At 42.0% G+C, this 26,355-nt stretch overlaps 1 protein-coding gene across 4 annotated transcripts; it reads left to right on the top strand.

The window, feature by feature from the left end:
* Positions 1 to 971: 971 nt before the first annotated feature.
* LOC121634695 (tetraspanin-8-like) lies at positions 972 to 22,630 on the top strand. Of its 4 annotated transcripts, none has more exons than XM_041977566.1 (9): positions 972 to 1,136; positions 2,551 to 2,610; positions 2,707 to 2,823; positions 3,433 to 3,507; positions 4,338 to 4,433; positions 7,099 to 7,209; positions 7,295 to 7,333; positions 7,414 to 7,497; positions 21,950 to 22,630. In XM_041977566.1, the coding sequence occupies exons 1-9, from the start codon at positions 1,077 to 1,079 to the stop codon at positions 22,091 to 22,093; spliced, it is 786 nt and encodes a 261-aa protein (XP_041833500.1). In that variant the 5' UTR covers positions 972 to 1,076; the 3' UTR covers positions 22,094 to 22,630. The 4 variants fall into 4 exon arrangements, with proteins under 4 accessions (XP_041833500.1, XP_041833499.1, XP_041833497.1 ...); XM_041977565.1 differs by having other exon boundaries at positions 2,704 to 2,823; XM_041977563.1 differs by having other exon boundaries at positions 2,551 to 2,622.
* Positions 22,631 to 26,355: the final 3,725 nt, after the last annotated feature.

Below are 26,355 nucleotides of genomic sequence, written 5' to 3'. Positions count from 1 at the left end.
TATATATATATATATATATATATATATATATACGCAGACTATATATATATATATATATATATAGTCTGCGTATAGCAAATTAGAAAAATATTTCATTTACAAAATCTGATTAAGTTGTACTTCATGCTGGGCTTAAACATGGTCAGATTCGGCCATAAACCAGAGAGGACTTACGTTTTATATATGTAAAAACTGAAGTCCTCGGTTCTGCACGCACAGTTTCGTTTTGTGTTTCGCCTAAAAAATAAAAACAAATTAGCCTAAGTTGCACGCAAGGTCTACGTTTTTTTATTTTTTTATTTTTTTATTTTTTTTTACTTTTTTGAATAATTAAAATTTTCTTGGGTTGATATGTCTGTAAAAGGCAGACTCTACAAGAAACTTTCTTCTTTTTTCCACTCCCATGACACCAGCAACTTTCCCCAGACTGAAAAAAAAAAAAAAAAAAAAAAAAAAAAAAACTTTCCCCAGACTGAAGCTTCCCCACAACGGAAGTTTACATGTTCAGTAGCACCTTACAGCGGTTTCTCTCTCTCTCTCTCTCTCTCTCTCTCTCTCTCTCTTTTATTTTTTTTTAATCAAAGCTTTTCAATTACATTTTCAACAAACTTACAAAGTCAAATACAACAGACGCATAAGGGATACGAGAAATATACAAGGTATGGATAGATTAAAAGAAAGGGGGAAAAAGAAAAAAGAGAAAGCAGGTATTTCTAAACATATGTAGTTCTGTTCTTCTGTCACTGTGTAGTCTCACAGCAATCTTTCCTTTCATGTGATTTAGAGAAGAGAAAAACTGGTTTAACTGTTTGGTGAAAAGCCAAAAAATTGGGATCACCATATTGAAACAGTTATTTTTTTAACAATAAAACCAAATAAGACATTTTCTTTTTTTTTTAGATCAGGAACCAGTGGTTTCGTGTCAAACTGCCCAGCAGCTTAAAGCCCCCTCCCTCTCCTCACCTCCACCCATACTTGGTTTTGGCTGCAGCTTGAAACGACTGAAACTTTTGAACGTTGTTATTCTGTCGGGATCTTTGGTTGTTTAGGTTGTTAGTCTCAGAAGAAAAAAAAACATGGCTCAGATCAACAGCTGCCTCAAATACATCTTTATCGTCTTCAACTTCTTCTTCGCGGTGAGTCAGCGCCGTTAAAAACCGTTAAAGCGCATCTTTTCACTCAGTTTATTGTAATCAGAGGTTTACTAACTCTTAAAAGCATCTTTCACAAGTGGGTAGATGAATCAGTGTAGAAAAACTGCTGTTAAAATCTTTTAAAACCTTTTTATCTTTACCTTATAAATTTACATTACATTATAAAATGCATTGATATAAACTATTGTTAATTGCCAGTTGCTGCTGAAAAGCTGCTGTTTTCTTTTGTAGTACCTCTGGTTGGTGTTTGGTTCAGCAGCTGATGAGAATATCTGCATGAAGCGTGTTATGAGTTGTTGAGCAGCTGATAAAAGAAAACAAACAAAAATTTTTTTTCTAGTTTTTATTAACAGTAATTCTTTATTTGTTTGTAGTTTATTCACTTAATGTCATAAATATATTTGGCTTTTCTTGAATTAGTTCCATCCTACTTGTCATCTAAAAAATCAATAAGCCTGATTTTGGCTTAAGTGTTAATAACATTTATTATCTGAATGTTCCCAGAGTCCGGGCTGAAGTGGGGAAATGAGCTTTTAGCTGAGCTGAACAAACTGAGCTGAACTTGTTAAGTTTCCCTTCTTTTTTTCTGACCAGACAGCACGAATCTTCTGAACAGGCCAGATTTAAATTTCTGCTCAACTCAATTTATTAAAGTTACATAAAGGGTTAATGAAAATTAAATTAGATTTGTAATATATTACATCAGTTAAAGGAAATTTATTTTTAATTAAATTAAGTTGCAGTCATTAAAGGAACAAAGAAACATTAAATACTTTTAGAGGGATTTTCATACACTGAGTAATATCTACAACAGTGTATGACAGTGACATTATGTTTTTTTATTAGTATAGTTAATTTATTTTGTTTGGACCAAAACAAATACAATACGGCTTGAACTACCCAAAAATACTGTAGTTTTTCTTCCCCCGAGAAAATGAAATTGACTGAAGTTCAATTTAAATACATTTTATTTAATCTACTTTTCGCCAACTTTCAACCACCTCCTTCATGTTAAATTTTCAGCCTAAAATAAACAAAACTTTTTAAATGTGAAGATTTCCTTCTGCATTTTTAGTTTTAGTCATGTCATATATTCTTTTTAAAGCTAAATTGTGACATAATGAAGAAAAATTTGTATCTCGGGGGAAATCAACATCTGAACACTTTACCATGATGTTATTCTGGACGATAACAGTAAAAAGTGACATTCTGGGCTGTTCAGGCACTGACGGCAGGTGCGTCCAGGGCTTTACGCCTTTTTATTATAGAAGAAATCAGTAAATAAAATCATAAAACTTCCATCTAATAAATTGTTGTTTTGGTAGAAGAGATTAAACTTCTGATAATAATTTGGCAGGTTTTTCTCAGCCTGAGTTTTCACCAGTTTTTATTCCAGATTGTGGGTGGAGTCATCATCGGCCTCGCTGTGCTGGCTCATTTTTTTGCCAATGATGAGGTAGAACAAAATGTGAGGACATGCTCTTATTAAACATATTAAACACAAATAAAATCCAAAAATGTATAACCTGCCTCCAACCTCTTGTTCCAGCAGCTGGAGGACCACACCGCCGGTGTCATTGTGCTCTATGCCATTGGCATCACCACCATGGTGATCGCGATCGTAGGAGCCTACGGGGCTCACAAGGAGAACAAAGTCTGTCTGGTTGTGGTGAGTATGTGTGTCAGAGCCACTGGCAGGAAGTTCTTGAGGTTTTTTCCGCTCAGTTTTCAGAATCACTGATTTAATTTCTAAAGACACACCTGATTCTCACGGGTATGAATACATTTCTAGGTCAACTTCATGTTTGTATAAGCTCGACCTTTATTCTTCCCACAAGGTGAACTTTCAGATGTTACAGCAGCAACAGGAGCAATGAGCAGCACAGAGTGATTAAACATTTTAATAAAAAATAAATTACAACAGAAGTGTTTAAACATGATCATCAGTTTGTTCTGTTTTAGTCTCAAACTATGGAAGACTCATCAGGAAACTGTCTGTAACTTGCTGTTCAACGGGAAACATTTAAAGGAAAATAGAGGATTTGTAAAATAAAGTGCGATCAAAAGGTTTATTTTAGATTTTAAACTGCAGGTTGGTTCATGTTGGACGTCAGTCCTGTTGAGCTGTGGGAAAATATATTTAATTTAAGGAAAGGGAAAAAAAACAAGATGTTCTAGTTTCAGTTTGAATGTTCCAGAAACCAGGTGTGGTTGTGAATTTGTGGTCAGGATGGAAACTCAACACCTGAGGTGTTTTTTTCTCTCTCTCTCTCTGCAGTTCCAAACATTTATGGTCACCGGAGGTTTGGTAATGTTCCGAATTGCAATCCCAGAAGTCATCAACCGTCCCAAGGTCACATTCTGATGTTCTACTGTTGGTTCTACTGTTGGTTCTACTTTTGATTCTGCTCCAGACAGGAAAGAAGATTTAGTTTCATTTACATAAGTCTGTTCCAGACTCCTTCAGAAACTTTGTTCGTGGTCTCGAGGCTGCAAGAATAAGAGAAAAAGTTTTGGTCCAATCATTCCACGCGAAGCTTCGGGGGGGAGGTGGGGTGGTGGTGGTGTCATTGAGTATCATGGATACTCCGTTTCCATCCGGAGGAGTGCTAAGTCATACTATGGTACGGACCAGAGAAGTGAACTCTGGTCAACTAGAAAACCAGGACTCTTGGTTCACGTGCAGGTGAATCCTGGTGCAGTTCGCTTGCAGTGTGAAAGCAAACAGACCATCCAGTGAACCACAGACAGGATGTGACGTAGGACGCATCGTAGTGAAACGTGGTGGATAACTCGGCCTCTCCTGCTGCTCATACTGGACAGTTTCTTCTGAAAACCGCTTCAGGTTTGAACACCAACGTAAAACCAGAAACCCAAAGACTGCAGAAACTTGGTACTGCTACATAGTTAACTTGCCGTGAATGAGCCGTTTTCAGTCCTGGCCAGTCAACAAGCTGCTGTTGCTTCAGGGAATATCGTCCGTAGCGAGCAGCTTTTGTAACTGCATGTCGTTGTCGGTTTGGTCGAGTGTGAAATAAAACCAAACGAGTAAAGGAAGTTGCGAAATTTATTTAATTAGATTAAATAATCAGGTAATAATCATCTGTGAGGTGACGGCTGATTCTGCTGACTGCATCGCTTCTACAGCGTCGGCTTGATTCATTTGTGTGCGTTTGCTTGTAGATGGAAGCCATGCTGGATGTGGAGCTCCGTAAAATGCTTCCTCTGAACAGAGCGGAGAAGAAGATAAGGAACATGTTGGACCTCCTGCAGACTCACGTGAGAAGTCTTTCTTCTTTACTTCCTTCTCTAAGTGAAGTGTCAGAGGATCTATAAGCACTTAATCTCTTGCTGAAACATTTAAAATTTTTAATGTTTAAATGTTTAAACCAGGAAAACAAAATTGTTTAAATTTTCCAGTCTGAACAAATTTTGTAACTTTTTCTCTATTTTGAAAAATGATCAAATTGAATCTTAAACAGTGAAATTTCCTCCAACTCATTCAGTTTATCTGAGAAATGTCTGTTTCACCGAGCAGCAGAACGAGAAGGGAAATGTGAGGACATGCGTTTACCAAATGTGGAGTTTTCAAAAGTAAAAAATAAAACCATTTATGATTGGAAAGCAACCCTGCAGCTACAGTTGTGAACCTCTGGCTGGAATCGGCTCCAGCCAAAATACAATGAGGCGGGTGGAGTTTATTGGAGTATATTATTTAACGACTGTTATGCATTAATTAATTTCAGAAAACTATAAATGTAGAATCACACGAACACTCCTTAATTTAAAATAAGACATTTTTAGATTCAGTTTTTATCTTTTGATGCCAAAATAACAAAATAATAAAGAAACCAAGTAAGTAAATTCTAATTAAACCTCCTCAGCTGTGTAAAGAATAAATCCTACATATTAACTCAGAGAAAACAGATGGAAAGGCTACAGGACCTCTAGACCTGGGAGGCTTCTTTCTGGAAACTACATAATAAAAATAGTTTTGAACTTTTTTTTAACCTCAGTAGAGAATTTAGAAACCCAGGAAAAACATCCAGCTAGCTTTGACTTCCAGCTGTTGTTTAGCAGGACAGCTGAACCACATATCTGGAAGTAAATATGGTTTCTTCTACAGATCGTTACACACTGACAGTTAAAAAAGGTGCCAACCTCACGCCAAGTCGATTATGTTTAAGCAGTAAAACTATCTGTAAAAGAACTTTAGATTTTTTGGTTTTCTCCTCTATATAATGTAACGCTGCTGAACGTGTTGCATTGTTCTGTAAACCCGAGTCGTACACAGTTATAAAATTACAAATAACACCACCAACATTTAATTTCAGTGTTGCGTAACGTGAGCACTAACATAATTTATCCAGACTACTGAACATTTAGAGAGCTGGTGGTTTTCCTGCAGGTGGTGAAACATATTCCTCTTTTCATCGCATCGTTTTATGTCCTGCTTTACAGGCTGGTGAATCGTCCTCCACAATCACACCTTGGTCATTTGTTTTTTCCTATAACAAAGAAATCCAACAAGGATAGCTTCTGTTTGTTTGGAGGGAATAACTCTTCCTTTACCGTACTTTCCCATCGTAACACGCTTCTGCAACTGATACAGTACAAAAACAAGGCAACGCAAGCTGCAACACAGGGATGTTTTCCAATTTTTTTTTTGTTCGTGAATGTGTTGTGCTGATCTGCTGGTAAAGTTTGGAGACAGTCTTTTCTGGAAAGCAACAGTATTGAGGAATCTTTGTGATTAATTAATCGTGGCATTTATTACTGCAGTTAGTTTAAATAGAAGCGTCCCTTATTGTAGACACTAGGTCCTGTATAAGATTAGTGCACACAGATTGAGAACTGTGGCCACCTACTGACCTTTCTTTGTTTTATTTTTTTTAAAGCTTTGCTAAACTTGCAGTCTATTCTCCGATCCATAATTTAAAAAAAATGAGGAGGGGGCTGGGGTGGGGTGGGGTGTATTTTGTGCCAAATTGCCAAGTCCTAGTGTCAACTGCAGCCATTATTTTAGTTAAGCAGTGATGGACAGAAACAAGCGTGCCACTGCAGTCAGAAGGGAAAACTCTGTTCAGTTGAAGAAATACTGCCATCTAGTGGCCATTTTCTCAGATGCAGCTGAACAGGTGAATGTAAATACCTCAATTTTGGGCAAGAACTTGAATTTCCAGAAATTTTTATGGCTGTCTATGACATCGACAATATATCTCATCTATCAGCCGACCACTAATGATAAATGTGAGTAAATCTGAATAAAACTGGAAAATTCAGATCTTCCAACTGATGTGGTCAGGAATCGTGATCTTAATTATTTTAATCTGTTCATTCCTGTATTTTTGCTGTGGATTCAGGTTCAGCTCCTGTTCACTCATGATTAAACGGTATCGTTCATGTTACTCCTGAGAAGTGCCGACAGATCAACCAGGAAACACTGACTGCAGCAGAGATTAAACTACAAACTTCAACAAGTTTGTTTAAAAGTTTTAAAAAAAATTAACTGCAATGTTCAATTTGTAAGCTTTTGCATGGACTCACTTCACCATCCTGAAATGAATTCATCAAGTTCAAATCTAGTATAAGTAGTAAAGTAACCAGAGTCTCTATTAGAGGCGGCTGTGTACTGTAGTACCTTACAGACACACAGCGTTCTGTCAACAGGTGCTTTTGGTTAAAGGATCTGATACTTAAAACAAACCTCAAATATTGGCTAAAGAGGAACTTTAATAAAAATAAAAAAAAAAAACTTTGGAGGATCTTTGTCTGACTCTTTGTCTTTATTGTTGTAAACTGCTTTTATATTTCCTTGATCTGGCAGGGACTACAGATGGAAAGTAGACACTGGCCAACTCTGACATGTTTACGTTTGTATGCCCATTGATATGCATTGCCCCTTAATAATAAAAAATAAATGCTTCTTCTTCTGTGGTTTTAGATGCACTGCTGTGGACTCTTCAGCTACAAAGACTGGGAGGACGACATCCCAGACTCCTGTGAATGCACCGAGGTGGTGGAGAAATACGAGTGCCAGAATATCAACTACAGAGTGAGTATCTGAGCTCAGACTGGCTTTAAGTCACCTGATCAGTGGTGTGGAGTCACTTATGGTTTTATCTTCACACCTCCTCCAGGATTTCTACCAAATGAAGACAAAGTCCATCTACAGCGAGGTGAGTAAAGCAGCATGGATTTTAGTAACAGGAAGATAAAATCAAACAGAAACTAAAGCTTGTGTCTCTTCCTGCTGCAGCCCTGCTTCCCCATCATCTTGCACTATGTCCTGATGGTCGTGGACATCGGGCTCGGGGTCTTCTTCTTTCTGGCTGCTCTGGCTGTGAGTATCACATTACTTAAATATTTAGTTTTAATGGAACTCAGTTCACAAGTATCCTGATAATTAAACTTTAGAGGCCAAAGCCTATACTGGCCGTTGTGAATATTTTGATTTTGCCTTTTTATACCATATAAGAAATGTTGACTATACCAACCAACCAATATGCAAAGAATTCCAGCACCATGCTGGATCTCCGACATGCAGAGTTTTTGCTGTGAAAAAAAGGAGAGACAATTTAATAACTTGATGTGTGTTCTAATGTCACGTTGAGTTTGTCTACCAATGTTATGAGAGGGGTGCTGCTGTGCTCTCATACGCTTTACCAACCAATCAGACGTTGAGCGGGGCCTTGGAAAAGATGCAGTTGGGATCCAGCTGCAGTCTTGATCAGCGCTATCGGCTCTTTGGATACGATCGAGTAGAGACGTTGGTGAAACTGTTGCTGCAAACGTCGGTACCTCAGTGTTGTTGCTGGGGGGTAAGTCTGTGGAGCCTGGTGATTACCTGATATTTATGCCACATATTTTCGGATGCATGCTTTCTGTCTGCCCACTGGTGGGAGTGTGCTCACCTAAGTGTCTGCACATCGGAGCGGAGGAGAATTGTGACCATGTACAATCTGAAATGACATGCAGTCATTTAAATAAGGTAAACAACATCAGGCCGTTTAGGTTTTTCACTCTTGTGCACGGATGGAAGAAATGTTTAGATGCTGATGAAGTTAGCTTCTGATCTGTGATGTACAAATACGGCAAGAAAAAAGATAAAAAGTATTTATTACTGGTAGGTTTTAGTGTCATGTTGTGAAAATTCAACGCAATTATTCCATGAAAAAACTGAAAAATAGCTATATTTAAAAACATTAGTTAGTTCGTTAGCATTTTTATGTATTAAGAGCATTTTGTGGAAGGTCCAAAGAGCCAATTGCTGCTGTGGAGCCGCAGGTTGAACACCCCTGGACCAGGTTCTGCTGAAAAACTGCTAGATTTGGGATGTTCATATTCACTGAAACATTGTCTGATATGTGAAACCTTAATTCTATTTAGGAAAACGCATACAAGGTTAGTTTATTTATGTATTGTTTGTGCAAGACTACAATAATTAATAAAAATTAGTCAAATTGCAATATAGTGAAACTATGTATAAATATTTCCTTACAAAATCAGGTTCATTTTCAGTATTTTTTTTTTTTACTTTATAAGCAGCAACTCTTCAAAATTATTCACAAAATTTTGAGAAAATTGCAGCAGACATTTGGAGTCCCTTAAAGTCCTATATGTGTAAGAGATCAAACTGAGATGTAATTAAACTATATATTAATATTTTACACTATATTAGCGATGACTGGGACTGAGAGACTGAGCCTAAGGAGAACTGGACATCTTTGTGTAGAAGGTCCATTTTCCTCATCATTGTATGTGTATGTGACAGTAATGTAGAATAAAAGAAACTTGTCCACATTATTGTTTATGCACATGATGGACAGTGAAGAAAATATGGAAACTCAGGCTCCCTATAACTAAGTAAATACTCAGTTTACACAAGAAAATCTTACAAATAATTTAACAAGAGGCAAAAGGAAACATATAGAAAAAAAATGAACATACAGAATATAGAACAAAACCCAAAATAAACATCAAGAAAATGAGTTTATTATCTGTTTGAAATGAGTAAGATGGTTTATTCATCTATGTTCAGGTTAGGGCTGCTCGATCATGGCAAAAATGATAATCACAATTATTTTGATTGAAATTGAGATCTCAATTATTTAACACAATTATTCATTATTCACTTTAATAATGTCAATTTTTATCTGTCTGTCTGTCTATCTAGAGCAGTCATACTCATTGCGCGGCTCGGGAGCCACATGCGGCTCGTCATGTTTTGATTGGCGGCTCGAATGGTAGCATATAAAAGGCATAACACAGCCAGTACATTTTCTTTAAATGTGCCACATAAATATACAATATTAGAGACAGAATATTAGACTACAAACAGTCATTATATTCTTCCTCCAGCCACAATTAATGTTGTTTCCAAAAGGGAGTAACTGTCAAATCTGGCAACGCAGCATGCTGATGTCATTGTTTATAACAGCGGCGCATTTGACTGCTGTAAGCTACGTGCTGCAAGGTTAACAACGCTAGCCGTCTTGATACAGGCTACACTTTAAAAATGGATCGTTTTCTAATAAAAAAAGGACAAAAAACAGATGAACAGACACGGGGGAGGAATAGTGAAGATAAGGAGTGTGAGGATGCCATGAACTCAAGTGAACATGAAGATGCCGAAGAGGGAACGAGCAGGCTAACAGGTGTTCCAAAGAAACAATGAAAGATACGAGCTATACAGAATGAGCATCGGAAATTTCAAGAAAAGTGGACGGAAGAATTCTTATTTGTTCTTCATGGCGTGAACCCCCTGTGCTTAATATGCAAACAAACCCGCGCTTGTTTCAAACGAAGCAACTTGGAGCGGCATTTCAAAACCATGCATCCAAAATTCAATGAAAATTATCCATGTGGAAGCCAACTCAGAAACACAAAAATAGCACAACTTACCGCTTCACTTTCTGGGCAGCAAAATCTTATCCACAGGACAACTTCAACTGCTGAACATTTGACAGAGGCAACTTTTGAGATTGCATGGATTTTAGCGCGGGCAAAAAAACCATTCTCAGACGCTGAAATAGTAAAAGGTTGCTTTTTGGCGTCAGCAGAGATATTGTTTGCAGACTTTGACAACAGGGATACGATTCTTAAACAAAAGGATTACAGTTGTCTGATTCAACAATAATGAGACGGATGGAAGACATTGGAAAAGACATACGTGACCAACTGTTGGCTGATCTGCGCGAAACTCCATGTTTCAGCATAGCAGTGGATGAAAGCACAGATGTCACCGATGTTGCTCAGCTGTGTGTTTAGGTGAGGTTCCCAAAAGAAAACTCTTTTCGAGAGGAAATGTTGTGCCTACTACCACTTCGTGGACAAACAAGAGGAGAGGATATTCTGAATGCACTTTTGGTATTTTTTGAGGAAAAAGCCATCAGCTGGTCCAAACTTTCAAGTGTGTGTACTGATGGTGCCCCAAGCATGCGAGGAAAAGAAAAGGGTCTTGTTGGCCTCATGAATAAAAGAGATGATATACCCAATTTTATCAGTTTCCATTGCATCATCCATCAAGAGTCATTGGTATCAAAGCTTAGAAACAATGGATTCCAAAATGTGATGCAAAAGGTTGTGCATGTGGTCAATTATATTGTATCAAGAGCACTAAACCACAGACAGTTCAGGCAGTTAATTGAAGACTATGACACAGAGGGAACTCATCCACTTCCCAAAACTCAGAGCAACAACCACTAGTGACCCATCTCTGCAGCAGCACTTCAGCTACACAGGTTTTGTTGAAGTTTTGGAGGAGCTGAAGGGTGAGTTTGAATCCAGATTCAGTGATGTGAGTAAACATAAGGAGATTTTCAATTTTATTGAAAACCCCTTCCATGTGGATATCTCCACTCTTACTCCAACCATCATGCAGCTCTGCCCTGACAATCGTGCTGCTCTGGAAAGTGAAATAATCGAGCTGCAAACAAATGACATTCTCCAAGTTGAGCTCAGAGCAGGTGTTGGCAACTTCTGGAATTTGATTTCTGAAGCAGACTTTCCCACTCTAAAACCACTTGTACAGAAAGTGATGTCTTTCTTTATGAGCACATACACCTGTGAGGCAACATTTTCAACCATGAACACTATCAAGAGGAAACAGAGAAACCGGCTGACCCATGCTCATCTTGAATGCCTTACTGTGATTGCAACAACAAACTACAAATACAACATGAAGAAAGTCAAGGACATGCATTCCAGCTTCCGTTCATCCCAGTATTAAGGTAAATATGGTCTTACTTGAAAGTGTATTGGCTGTGTTGTTTCTTTTTTTTGTGGGACAACGAAAAAGTGGCTCTCCTCTTGACTTTGCTCTGCCAATGCGGCTCTTGTGAAAAAAATAGTGAGGATCACTGATCTAGAGACAGAGAGAGAGAGAGAGGCAGCCAGTGTGTCTGTGGTAATCCAGACTAGCATCTTTCCTCCAGGTCCCAGTATCTATACTTTGTCTCAGGCCAGCAGCTACTTTCTGCCCGGTGTGGTCTGGAAAAAATGAGTCTGGAGACATTTCATTTTCATGTGGAAATCTGCATCAATTAAATGTAGCGCGACATTTATATACGGCTCTATGGTGCGGCTTGACCACAGGTCCGTAGCGGTGGCGAAACATTAGACACGTCCTTCACAATACCCTCACCACACTCATCATACTGGACAGAGAGAGGCATGCGACTAACATGGTGACGAGATGGCAGAGATGCCATTTGTCCAAAATGAGGGGGGACTTGCTGCCTGGGTAACAGCCTGTCCTCCATACCTCTTACCCAGGCTCTGCACACTGGAGAGGACACTCCAGTTTCGCTTCACAGCGTCGACACAACATGGGAAGCAGCAGTCTACCAGTTATATGCTGGCTTGCTCTGTGGAAGCCAAGGACAAGTACTTGAACGATCTCAGCACCCCCATCAGCAGAGTCCCTGAAAAGGAATTGCTGTTCATCCTTGGCGACTTCAGCACCAGAGTGGGTGCTGATCACAACTCCTGGCCAACCTGCCTTGGTCAGTTCGGCACAGGGAAGATGAATGAGAATGGGCAACGCCTGCTTGAGCTGTGCAGCCACCATGGCCTGTGTATCAGCAACACGTTCTTTAACACCAAGCCCCAGCACAAAGTATCCTGGAGGCATCCAAGATCCAAGCACTGTCACCAGCTCGACCTGATCCTTACCAGGCGATCCAGCCTCTCCTACGTCACACTCACAAGCACCTACCAGAGTGCTGACTGCGACACTGACCACTCCCTTGTATGCTGCAGGGTGAAACTGCGAGTGAAGAAAATGCATCGCAGCAAGAAGGAGGGCAGACCCAGAATCGACACCAGCAGAATACAGGACCAGGAGAAGGTCAAAAAATGTGTGAGAGCTATCAAAAAATCTCTCCCAGGTCCATCTACAACCTGCGCCCAAGATAGATGGGAATACCTCAGAGAGGCTGTCTAGAGATGGTAGAGAGTTCACTTCTACCATCGTAACTGCAGCCTATATCCCCCCTGATGCTAATGCTAAGCTAGCTATGAAAGAACTTTATGCAGCCATTAGCAAACAACAGACTTCCCATCCGGAAGCTGCCTTTATAGTGGCCGGTGATTTTAATAACTCAAACTTAAAGACAGTACTTCCAAAATTCCACCAGCATGTTTCCTGCAAAACAAGAGGAAACAAAACTTTAGATCACGTTTATACAAACATCCCTGGGGCTTACAAGGCGACCCCCCTCCCCCACCTCGGACAGTCAGACCATCTCTCCCTATTTCTCATCCCGAAGTACTCACCACTCATCCAGCGGGTGAAGCCATCAGCGAAAACCATCAAGGTTTGGCCAGAAGGAGCAGACTCTATACTCCAGGACAGGTTCCAAAACACAGACTGGAGTATGTTTGCTACTCAGGCTACCTGTGGCTGTCACACAGACATTGACCTCTACACCTCCTCTGTACTGGAATATATCAACATCTCCGCTGACAGTGTCACAGTGGAGAAACGAATCACCACGTACCCAAATCAGAAGCCGTGGATGAACAAGGAGGTACGGCTCCTGCTGAAAGCCCGCAACACCGCCTTCAGATCAGGTGATGCACAGGCTTACAGCGTATCCAGGGCTAACCTGAGGAGGGGCATCAAAAAGGCCAAGCACTGCTATAAGCTGAAGGTGGAGGAACACTTCTCCAACTCCGACCCCAGACGCATGTGGCAGGGCATCCAGGTCATCAGTGACTACAAATCGGGTAACTCATCCATGATCACCACAGATGTTTCCTTTTTAAATGAGTTAAATGACTTCTTTGCTCGTTTTGACGGGGATAACACTGAAGCAGTCACCAGCACTCGGCTCCCAGCAGACCATCAGCCCCTCACACTCACCACTGCAGACGTCTGCACCACACTGAAACAGATCAACGCACGCAAGGCTGCTGGCCCAGACGGCATCCCTGGTCGTGTGCTCAGAGCATGTGCGGAGCAGCTCGCAGAGGTCTTCACGGACATCTTCAACCTGTCCCTTACCCAAGCAGCTGTGCCAACATGCCTCAAATCCACCTCCATTGTACCGGTACCAAAACACTCCAGTCCGGCATGCCTGAATGACTACCGGCCAGTCGCACTCACACCCATTGTGATGAAGTGCTTCGAGCGGCTAGTCCTGTCACATCTGAAGAGCTGCCTTTCACCCACACTGGACCCACATCAGTTTGCCTACCGCAGCAATAGGAGTACAGAGGATGCAGTCTCCACAGCGCTGCACTCTGTGCTCACACATCTGGACAATACCAATACATACGCACGGATGCTGTTTGTTGACTTCAGCTCAGCATTCAACACTGTCAGACCCTCCAGGTTAATCACTAAACTTGGAGACTTGGGCATCACCACCCCCCTCTGCTTCAGGATAAAGGACTTTCTGACCAACAGACCTCAGCATGTTAGGTCAGGCAACACCTGCTCCTCCACCATCACACTCAACACAGGCGTACCACAGGGCTGTGTGCTGAGCCCATTCCTGTATTCCCTCTTCACCCACGACTGCAGACCTGTACATGGATCCAACTCCATCATCAAGTTTGCTGACGACACCACGGTGATCGGCCTCATCAGCAACAACGATGAGTCGGCCTACAGGGAGGAGGTTCAGCACCTGGCCACGTGGTGCGCAGACAATCACCTGCTCCTTAACACAAAGAAAACCAAGGAGCTCATCGTGGACTTCAGGAGGGAGAGAGGAGGCACACATGACCCCATCCACATCGACGGGATGGCAGTTGAACGTGTCTCCAGCTTCAAGTTCCTGGGGATCCACATCTCGGAGAACCTGAATTGGACCACCAACACCTCCAGCCTTGTGAAGAAGGCTCACCAGCGCCTCTTCTTCCTGAGGACGCTGAAGAAACACCACCTGTCTTCAGCCATCCTGGTGAACTTTTACCACTGTGCGATTGAGAGCATCCTGACCAGCTGTGTCACGGTCTGGTATGGGAACTGCTCTGTCGCAGATCGCAAGGCGCTGCAGCGGGTGGTGAAAACTGCCCAACGCATCACAGGGTCTCCACTTCCAGCCCTCGAGGAAGTCCAGAGGAAATGCTGTCTGTGTCGAGCTCGCAGCATCCTCAAAGACTCATCCCACCCTGCACATGGACTGTTTGCACTCCTGCCGTCTGGCAGGCGCTTCAGAAGCCTCAGGACAAAGACCAGCAGGCTGAGGAACAGCTTCTTCCCCAGAGCTGTCTCGCTGCTGAACTCTGCCCCCCACTGACTCACCCCATACCACACTACATCCCATCACACACCCCCCGACCTGACCGAGTACTATGTACTGAACATTCCACTAGCCTTTCCACTTCACTGTTTATTTAGTTAGACTCCTGCTCATTACTTTGCACTATTTCAATGTCCACTGCACTAGTGACTAAGTTACATAAAGACTTGTAAATATCATCTGTAAACTATGTTCATAGATTCTGCTCGACACTGATGTACATAAATGCACATATCCATCTGTATATTATGCTCATAGCACTTAAATCATCATACTGTGATAATCACTTTTTGCTTTTGTACATTGCACATTTGTACATACTGTACAGTCATTTGCACATACTGTATATAACATATCTTGCACTTGTTGCTTATTGCACTTCTGGTTAGATGCCAAACTGTGTTTCGTTGCATTGTACTTGTACATGTGTAATGACAATAAAGTTGAATCTAATCTAATCTAATCTAATCTATAATGCTGCCATGACCACCTATGGCAAGAAGACCAGCAAGTCAGCAGACTGGTTCAAGGCTCACTCTGCAGAGCTGACACCAGTCCTTGAAGAGAAGAGGCGTGCACTAGCAGTCTACAAGGCCTGCCCCAGTGAACACACCCTCCAGGCACTCCAGGCTGCCCGCAGCAAGGTCCAGAGGATTGCTGAGCGGTGCGCTAACGACTACTGGCTCCAGCTCTGCTCCTCGATACAGACCGCAGCTGACACAAGCAACATCAGAGAAATGTACGAGGGGATCAAGCAGGCTCTTGGTCCGATGCAGAAGAAAATTGCTCCCTTGAAGTCGGCCACCGGTGACGTCATCCAAGACTGGGCACAGCAGATGGAGCGATGGGTGGAGCACTACTCCGAGCTCTACGCCAGAGAGAACGTGGTCCCCGAAGATGCCCTGAACGCGACTGAGTGCCTGCCAGTACATAATAAACTCGATGAGGAGCCAACTGTCCAGGAGCTCAGCCAGGTCCTGGATTCCCTCACCAATGGCAAAGCCCCAGGGAGGGGCGGCATTCCTGCCGAAGTGCTGCAAGGACATTCTCATCTCAGAGCTGCACGACATCCTCTGCCTGTGCTGGAGAGAGGGTGAGGTACCACAGGACATGCGGGACGCCTACATTGTCACTCTGTACAAGATTAGTCATCATTCAACTTTGCCTAAATGGAGCTAACCCGCCTGGGTTTGTTTACTATTGCAAACCACGTGACTCCGGCCGTGGAGGTGGTCTCGCGCTGTTTGCCCGTGAGAAGTGGAGAGTCTCACAGGTCTCTGCCCCTTCCGCTCCCTCGTTTGAATCAATGGTCCTACTGCTGCCTGGTCCTGTTCCAACCTTCATCGCCACAGTTTACCGTCCACCCAAGCCCAATAAGGACTTTTTAAATGACTTCTCTGCATTTCTGGCTGATCTCTCCTCACGATCGCCCAACATAATAATTCTTGGAGATTTTAACATCCATATGGACAATGTAAATAATATTCTCACCAGGGATTTTATGTCTTGTCTTAACAGTTTTGGTCTCCAGCAGTTTATTACTGCTCCAACTCATTCAAAAGGTCATATTCTTGACTTAGTTTGCTGTTCAGGTTTAATTCCCACTGGTTGCAAAACAGATGCGCTCCCCTTCTCTGACCATATGATCATTTCTTTTTCTGTCAGTCTGGTTCTTGCAAAAAACAAGCGCTCACGTGACATATCCTTCCGTAACATTAAGGACATTAACTTGGACACTCTCTCTACTGCCATTAACGCTCTACCCCACCCTGACAGTTTCTCTAGCCCTGATGATCTTGTCTCACATTACAATAACAGTCTTCAGAATCTGCTCAATAACTTGGCCCCTCTAAAAACTAGATCAGTCACTTTCAACTGCTCTTCACCCTGGTTTACCCCTGCTCTCAGAAAACTCAAAACCAAAGGACGTCAACTGGAGCGACTCTACAGGAAAACTGGTTTAACTATCCACCAGGAAATGTATCAAAACCACATCACTTACTATAGGGACTGCTGCAAACTTGCCAAATCCACCTATTATTCTAATGAAGGTAACACAAAGGCTCTATTTTCTCTCTTGAACAATATTACACAACCTCCTGACTCCCTTCCACCTCACATGGCCTCATCTGCTTTCTGTAACAGTCTAATCTCATTCTTCACATCCAAAATCCAGAATATTCATCAACATCTCGCTCCAAATGTTTCTTATAATCCTTCTCCATTACCTCCCCTTCTGCCTCCTTCCATCTCTCTTTCTGCATTTACTCTCCCCCCTATCACTGCCATCACTGAATTAATAAGGAAATCAAAATCATCCACCTGTCGACTAGACCCCATCCCAACCTTCCTAGTAAAAGCATCTGCTTCCTCACTGGCGCCGCTCATTACTTGCATCATACACTCCTCCCTCACCACTGGTCTGGTCCCCCCATTGTTAAAAACTGCTGCCATCACCCCAATACTTAAAAAACCCGGCTTGGACCCTAACAACCTTAATAACTTTCGTCCCATCTCCAATCTGCCGTTTATTTCAAAACTACTGGAAAAAATAGTTTCCTCACAACTCCGAGCCCATCTATCCATTAACAATCTATATGAAGAATTTCAATCTGGTTTCCGTCCACTCCACAGCACTGAAACAGCATTACTAAAAGTCACCAATGATCTCCTTCTAGCAGCTGACTCTGGTTTATTATCCATTCTTATCCTTCTCGATCTGAGTGCGGCCTTCGATACTATTTCCCACTCCATCCTTCTGACTAGACTCTCCTCTATTGGCATTACCCACACCCCTCTTAACTGGTTCAAATCATACCTTTCTGGCCGCACTCAGTTCGTACAGCTGAAATCATCCCATTCCCAGTCACTCCCAGTCACCACAGGTGTGCCCCAGGGCTCAGTCCTGGGGCCCCTGTTGTTCATCATCTACCTCCTCCCCCTTGGTCATATCTTCAGAAAACACCACATACATTTCCATTGTTATGCGGATGACACCCAGCTCTATCTCTCCACAAAGCCAAACTCCACTCTCCCACCTACCTCACTCACAGATTGTCTTCATGACATTAAGTCCTGGTTCACTTCAAACTTTCTCAAATTAAACAGCAGTAAAACCGAAATGTTACTAGTTGGCACCAAATCCACCCTCTCTAAATCTGATAGTTTCTGCATTCCCATTGATGACTCTTCCATCTCTCCCTCCCCTCAGGTAAAGAGTCTGGGTGTCATCCTCGACAGCACTCTGTCTTTCACATCACACATTAATAACATAACACGGTCCGCATACTTCCATCTCCGCAATATCAACCGCCTACGCCCCTCTCTCACCCCTCACACCACCGCCATACTTGTACACAGCCTGGTCACATCACGCTTGGATTACTGCAACTCCCTTCTGTTTGGTCTTCCCCAGAAATCAATTCATAAACTTCAGCTGGTACAGAATGCAGCAGCCAGAATCATCACTAGAACCCCATCCATCCATCATATCACCCCCATCTTACAGCAGCTCCACTGGCTCCCCATCACCCATCGCATTCACTATAAAATTTTGCTGTTAACCTTTAAGGCCATACACAACCTCGCCCCTCCATATTTTTCTGATCTCCTCCGTGTTGTCAAACCGGTCCGTTCCCTCAGATCCTCCTCTGCAATTCACCTCATCTTCACCCCCGCTCGCCTTGTCACCATGGGGAGTAGAGCTTTCAGCTGCTCTGCTCCTCATCTGTGGAACTCACTCCCCCCTGACCTCCGCAACTCTGATTCTATTCATCTGTTCAAATCCAAATTGAAAACACATCTGTTTAAACTGGCTTACTCATTATAATATGTACATTGTTGCAATCACTGTTTTATGTTTTTCTTGTATTTTATTTGGATTTATTCATTGTTGTGTTTTATTGTACGGTGACCTTGAGTGTGAGAAAGGCGCCTTTATAAATAAAATGTATTATTATTATTATTATTATTAATAGCGTAGTGAAGCAGGGCTGCGTGCTGGCTCCGATCCTGTTCAGCATCTTCTTTGCCGTCCTGCTGAAGCACGTTTTCGGAAACACCACAAAAGGCATCTACCTCAGAACCAGGTCGGATGGGAAGCTGTTCAACCTGTCCAGACTAAGAGCCAGGACCAAAGTCCAGATGAAGTGCCTGCGCGACTTCCTCTTCGCAGATGACGCTGCCGTTACAACCCACTCTGCTGACGAACTCCAGTGGCTCATGGACCGCTTCAGCAAGCCATGTCAGGACTTCGGACTCACCATCAGTCTGGAGAAGAGAGTGGGAATCCCCAGTATGTTCACCCTGCTGAAGCGGTGACGTTTGCGCTGGCTTGGTCACGTGGTGCGGATGGAAGATGGGTGGATCCCAAAAGACCTCCTGTATGGAGAACTGGCCCAAGGGCACCGCCCGACAGGCAGACCCCATCTGAGCTACAAAGACGTTTGCAGGCGGGACCTGAAAGTCCTGGGAGCAAACCTCAACACCTTGGAAGTCATCGCCTCGGATCGGTCGGCTTGGAGGGCGACAGTTAGAGCAGGTCTCGCCAAGTTCGATGCCGTGCTTGCAAAACAGTCCGAGGCCAAGAGGCAGAGACGGAGGGCTGCAAACCAGACCGGCAGACCATCTACAGTCTTCCTCTGCACCATATGCAGAAGGGACTGCCACTCCTGGATCGGGCTGATCAGCCACACCCGAAGTTGTACCACCAGACGAGACACCAGCCAGAGCGCACAGAGACTGACAGAGGCCTATGATGATGGTCTTTGGAGAAGAAAAAAAAAAGTTCTGTTTGTTTATAACGTTTGTCTCTCTGTGTCTCTGGGAGCTGGTGGATTATTTAGTCAGGACACAAAAATTTAACATTTTTCTATTTTCTTGTGTCTTGTCGCAAGCCTCCGTGTGCACGTCTGCGTGAACGAGCGCAACAGTTTACATGCACGAATGTCGCCTGTCGCTTGGCTGGAGGAGGGCAGTGAGTTTCACCTCATTGCACAAGTTCAAAAGAAAATTATGGAGAAGGATCGATGTCGCCTCCCTCCCGTGTGTCAAGCCCAGAAGTTGAGAACTTGTTTGCTCACGGTGAATAAAAGCAAAGCGGTTTGGGATGTGGGGGGAGTGCGGTGGAAGGAGTCTGCAGCAGAGCGCTGCAGGCTGTGGGGGGAGTGCGGTGGAAGGAGTCTGCAGCAGAGAGCTGCGGGCTGTGGGGGGAGTGCGGTGGGAGGAGTCTGCAGCAGAGCGCTGCGGGCTGTGGGGGGAGTGCGGTGGGAGGAGTCTGCAGCAGAGCGCTGCAGGCTGTGGGGGGAGTCCGGTGGAAGGAGTCTGCAGCAGAGCGCTGCAGGCTGTGGGGGAAGTGCGGTGGGAGGAGTCTGCAGCAGAGCACTGCAGGCTGTGGGGGGAGTGCGGTGGGAGGAGTCTGCAGCAGAGCGCTGCAGGCTGTGGGGGAAGTGCGGTGGGAGGAGTCTGCAGCAGAGCACTGCAGGCTGTGGGGGGAGTGCGGTGGCAGGAGTCTGCAGCAGAGCGCTGCAGGTGGTTTTTTATGATCGTTGAAAACCCAGATCGTAATTGAGATAAAAATTCGATTAATCGCCCAGCCCTAGTTCAGATAAATGAGGAAATGGCTCAACATTTACCATTTCTGTATTTATTATTTCACCCCTGATCTTCCACTGAATCTAAATGTAGAACATTATATTCATATAAAACTAGTTTACAATGTTTACAATTAAGCAAACAAAACAGACACAAATATTCATAAGTCTGTCTTACCTCTCATCACTGATAACAACAGATGGGTCGGTCACCTCATCCTCAGCACCTCTCCTCTTCCTCCGACGATGAAGATAAATTGGTCTCCTCCTCTTCTTCTTCCACTCCATAAAACAACTCAGTCTTGATGGATGTTAATTGAACACCTCATATTACCCTCTCAACACTCTTATTCTGCCCTTTTCTTGTAAAATAAAACTCCTACGGTTGACTTTCTGTTTGGGCGCCTCCCCCGATCTTGTCAGACGCTTCTGGTATGTTCGTCATGTACGTTAGGATCCGCTGATTCAAACACTTGTAAAATGGGAAAAAATAAAAATAAATCAACAGAAATTAAATGCCTGACCATCCCGTCACATCCCATTTTAATAGCTCGGATAAATATTTCTGTACCATAAAATTCAAACAATCTAATCTCCGGTCCATCGTCGTTGAGAAAAACTGGCGCCGCCTCGTGGTGGTGGGACGAGGCCACTGTTGGGGCCTGGGTCAGTGGGCTTGGCCCTTGGCCGAGTGGCTGGACTGTTCTGGGGTGGGTTGGAACGGGGTTCTGGGCTCTTGTTTTTTTTTTTCTTTTTGTTTTTAGGAACTGATGATTGTCAGCTTAGTTTTCCTGTAAAAGCTGTCAGAAATTTTCTGTTGTGTTTCTGTACAGGTGTAGCAGCTGGTTGTCTGGTGTTAGGTTGGACTGAAGGGTTGTTGCTTTTATCTGTTGTGTCTTTGTCTCCTCTTCCTTTTTTCCACTTTCCTTTTTACTTCTCTTCATTACTGTCCTTTTTTCTGTCCCTTCCAGTCAGATCCAACAAGATTATATAAATTCCATAATTCTATATAAATAAGATAAAACAATATATTTAAATAAATAAAGAAATAAAAAAATCTGATTATCAAGAGTCTTATACCCATAAAGCTCCCTTTGGCAAAGCAACTGTATTCTGCGCTACACAGCAGCCAGACCATCATTCTGCTGCCACCATGCTGGACAGGACAAGTTTAAAAAAAAAAAAAGCTGTGGACCTGGAGGTCTGTCATCACTTGGATGGTGCAGACGGAACATCCGGTGAAGCGATTGTGAAGTGAGTTTAAAGTCTCACATTAGAAAGTCTTGTTGACTCCTGACTGACTCACTGGATGAAGCAGAGCCTTACTTCCATCAGAGCACCACAGCTAAGTTACAACAATCATTCAGTCACCTGATGGAGGCCAAACTGATGATGATCCTGGAGGTTTTCTCTCCATGCCGTGAACTCACCATCCTGTGTCTCTCTGCAGGTGCTCGGCTCGGTTATGTCCTCCATCATGATCTGCCAGCTCCGTCCACCCAAAAGATCCTCTGTCCTGCTTGCCACCACCACCATCTCCACACCCGAACCACCCAAGTACCAGGAGCTAGAGAGAAACCCTCCTCCATACTGAAGGAGCAGCTCAGTATTTGTATCATCAGCTTGTTGCACGTGTTTAGGATTTGCTTCTTTTTGTGTTTCCTTTGCCATCTGCATCGCTGTGAGGGGGTCCAGCCGTGGAGCCTGAAGCACCACCGGGTTTAATGACCGTCGTAGAGAAACTGATTTCTTCCTGTGAGGAAGAATCTCATGCTTAATTCTGCTTATTTCTTTGTCAAAGTGAAGACTGAGAAAGATTTTACTGAAAATTTTAACCATTTGAAGGGAAATTTGGTCATTTATCAGTGGTTTGTTAGTGAAAATCACAGCTGTGTTTTCCTTTACTGTCATCATGTTATTCTTGATAAAGACGCATCATTCCTGCAGGATGTCACCTGAACACTGATGGAGCTGCTGGGTACACGTCAGCTTTCATCAATAAACGATTTTTCATTTCATTTCTTTCATTTTCATTCATTCCTAATCCTAAAAGCTGAAAAAGACAAATACATTTTATATTTTTATAGCTTTTTTTTCCTGCTGCAAACTCATGTCCAACTTACATAAATAAAAGACATTGAAATAAATGTGTGTGTGAGTGTGTTTGTGTGTGTGCGTGTGTGTGTCTGTCTGTCTGTGTTTGAGAACATTAATTTCAACTTTAGTGAACCAGTTTGGTTCTGGATGGACTAAAAACTGACTTACGTATTTTCATTTTCTTCAAACAAAACAATCAGCTACAGTTTTTACAAACTTTTATTTTTTAAAATAGTTTTTTTTAGCAGGAAAAAACGAGTACGTTTTTCCATCGGAGCTACAGAGAGATGTGACATCAGGCTCATCACGATTAAATTACAATTCGGGCGGCTGCAGTTATATGTGATTATATATGTGATTATGAAGCTATTTTTGATGCTTCTTTAGAAGGACTGGTCCTGCGTGCATACGCTGGTCAGACCTGCAGACAACTGCAAACCTGTGACTTACCAAAGAATAAGAATTTGATTAATACATATTTATCAGATTTTTTTTCTTCTGATTTGTAATTCTACCCAACGTGAAAAAAGGGACAGTGACATCTACGTGGAGCTCTGAACTGGACTTCACTCGAATGACCAAACAGTCATTTCCTTTTTCTTTTCTCTTCACTTAGACTTCAGCAGGTGAAATAAGCTTTTCTTTACCATCTTCCATTCGATTATCAGGTGAAAAACTTTCAACTAGAAACAAAAGAAATACACAAACTGCTTTTAACATAATAATCAATATTCAAACACAAATTGCAATTTCAGTTTTAAGAATATAAAAAATCAAAAGTTCAAAGTTGATTAGCCAGAAAAAAAACATACACACACACACACACACACAAACTGAAGATGATAAAAATGTAGTTGTATATATATATGTGTGTGTATATATATATATATATATATATATATATATATATATAACAACTACATTTTTATCATCTTCAGTTTGACCTTCTAAGTAAATACTATGATTTTTATAATGCTTCAAATGTTTTATTTACTTTATTTATTTATTTTAAATATGTCTTGATGGTAAAATAATGTCTTGGTCAAGTCCTATCTCTCTGCAGCTGCCCGATAAAAATATCTAAAAACAGAGTCAACTGGAGTTTCATATTTTAGACAGGATACATTTTGGGTTGTTGCATTTTCATAATATCGCATAAATTATAAATATAAAGTACACAGCTGTTTTATTTTTGCGCTGTGGTGTTATTCTTTCATTGTGCAAAATAAATCAGCAGTAACTGGGTGACTAAAGACAACTGGGATCAACTTTCCTCACCTTTATTTAATTTATTTTGTTTATGGGAGCTGTTGCTAGGACTAGACGAATAAGTTATTTTTAAAATGTAATGCAACTAAGGAAAGGACTTTATAAATAAAATACAGTAAACAAATAAAGTATCATTATTATTATCAGAATTTCTACAAGCTATGTAGTGCAGTGGTTCCCAACCTGGGGTCTGGGGTCCCCCAAGGGGGTCCCTGAGGCTTTAACCATTCAGAGCCATTGTGAGATCACAAATTGTCACTATTTTAAGTACAAAAATTAAGACTATTGTAATGGAAAATTATACACATAACCCTAATATTTGTGTGATATTTAGAAGAGACATGTAATCTTTGTAATATATGGCTTATTTTTCACTGAGTAGAACGACTTGTACCCAGCAAATATTTCGTAATGAGCTTTTCTTTCTTATCACAGCGCTGGTAACATTCTTCAGAAACTCTGTAACTCATCAAGGAGAAGAGAGAAGAAGTGTGATAAGAAAACCAGTCTGAGCAGGTTCTGAAGACAGCGTACTGAGAATCTGCTTCATCGACCTTGATGCTTTCACGTCATGCGAGTCTATATTAAACAAGCCCATGTGTATCTCTGCGGACTCGCTCAGCCAAAGCTGTTTGACTGTGTGACTCTCATTGCTGATCAGCTCTTAATAAAATACTTTGTTTGATTCTCACTTAGTGTGTGATCTTTGATAATAAAATTTCCACTACACTATATGTTGTAAATTTAACTTTGACTTTATCAAACAAGAGGACTCAGCTGGAGTTCAATGTTCATGATGAGAATCTCCCTTTTAAAAGCGTAAAACTAACCATGGTTTCAGCCTGGGGTGGGGTGGGGGTCTGCAGCTTTTTAGTATTTGCATGAAGGGGGTCCCCAATGAAATAGGATGGGAACCACTGATTCATACACTGAAACATCCCCTAAAACTCCCTAAAAAACCTTAGAACTGGAAGAGGTTGTCCTGTCTTTTTTTTACCTGACACACGTGAACACTTAACCCTCCTGTGGCCCTCTGGGGTAAAAAATGACCCCAGAGGGCCACAGCCATATAGTTGTTATGGACATTACCAGGGTTAAGTCATTTCTGTCTATAATGCAGAGTCCAGTTTCTTAAAGCAGTCCCATATAAAGTACTATTTCTATGTTTTACCAATCTGACTGTAATACAGTGATGTGTGGTCAGGGGAGGCAGTGCCTCACCTGTCATGATAAAGGAAAAAACACATACAATAAATATTAATATTTTCCACTGATCTGTGTTAAAAATATATTTTCAGTATGAATCTAACACGTTTTTGACAATTTATTAAGTAAAAATGGCCAAATTTGAGTATTTCCCGATCAAATCCAGAGCAGAAACCCGGTGGAGGAACGAGCTGTGTCTCAGCTCTGACTGGACCATCCAACACAAACTGGGTGCATGACACGTTTTCTGTTCCTCAGCATGTCGCCAACATGAACTTTACAGAAATATTTTTATACACCATGACTCTCTACAGTCTGTGTAATGTATTTAATGTATTTGTGAGAGAAATTTTCCCGTTTATCGTACAATAAAGTGCAGAGAAAAGTCGGCAGGTGAGGCAAACAGTACTCTGCCTCACCTCAAGGGGGCGCAACACACACACCAACACCATGTGTGTTTGTGTGTTACCAACATAGCAACCTTTTTTTTTGTTTGTTTTTTAAAGCGACATATCTAGTTTTTTCAGTATTGGAGACTTTTGTAGACGGACGTGTATGAAAGTAGTTTATTCTTCTCAGTGAGGAGGGGGGGCTGCTGTGCAGGCCCCTCCTGTCCAAAAGCAACCAGAAGAGGCTTCTGGCAGCAGCAGCAGCTGCATTCAGAGCAGGAGATGATCACCTGTTTCATGACCAGGCTGGACATGAAACGTTCAAAGCTGCTGCAGGAGGATCTCGGCTGGCTCACCGTCAGACATTAATGTCTATTAATGAAGAGTGTGGAGGAAAACAAGTGTTTAATGTTGCAGCCTCCTAATTAGAAAACAACCTACACTTAATAAAATTAAACTAGAATAAAAGAAAATATTAACCAAAGAATTTGTTTTATTTTTATTAGTTTTGTCTTTTTAAACATTTTTAGTTTGTCTTTTCGTCCAATTTTGCCTTTCCCATGACATTCCTCTCCTCTCCTCTTTCTTCATTTCTCCCACAACAACCAGGGATTTTCCACTGACCTTCCTCAGACTGAAGCCTCAACACAGCGGAGGTCCGCATGTTTGTCATCCAAGTGGAGCTGAGTTTCTTTCTGAATACAACGTTCATGTTCATGTAACTATTACAAATGTTGCCCTTTAAATTTATTTGTCTTTTTGTCGTCAGGCCAAAACACTTTTTAAATAATTTTAAATGGAGTTGTGTAAGGAGGTATCCTTACTGATTTTGGTAATTGATGTTTTAAATGTGTTGCATTTTATTGCTGCCTTCTTGCTGTAAAGCATCTTCGAA

This window comes from Melanotaenia boesemani, chromosome 23, assembly GCF_017639745.1.
Source record: "Melanotaenia boesemani isolate fMelBoe1 chromosome 23, fMelBoe1.pri, whole genome shotgun sequence".
Taxonomy (NCBI): Eukaryota; Metazoa; Chordata; class Actinopteri; order Atheriniformes; family Melanotaeniidae; genus Melanotaenia; species Melanotaenia boesemani.
Note: the sequence above shows the minus strand (reverse complement) of the source record. Positions and strands in the feature narration are given on the sequence as shown.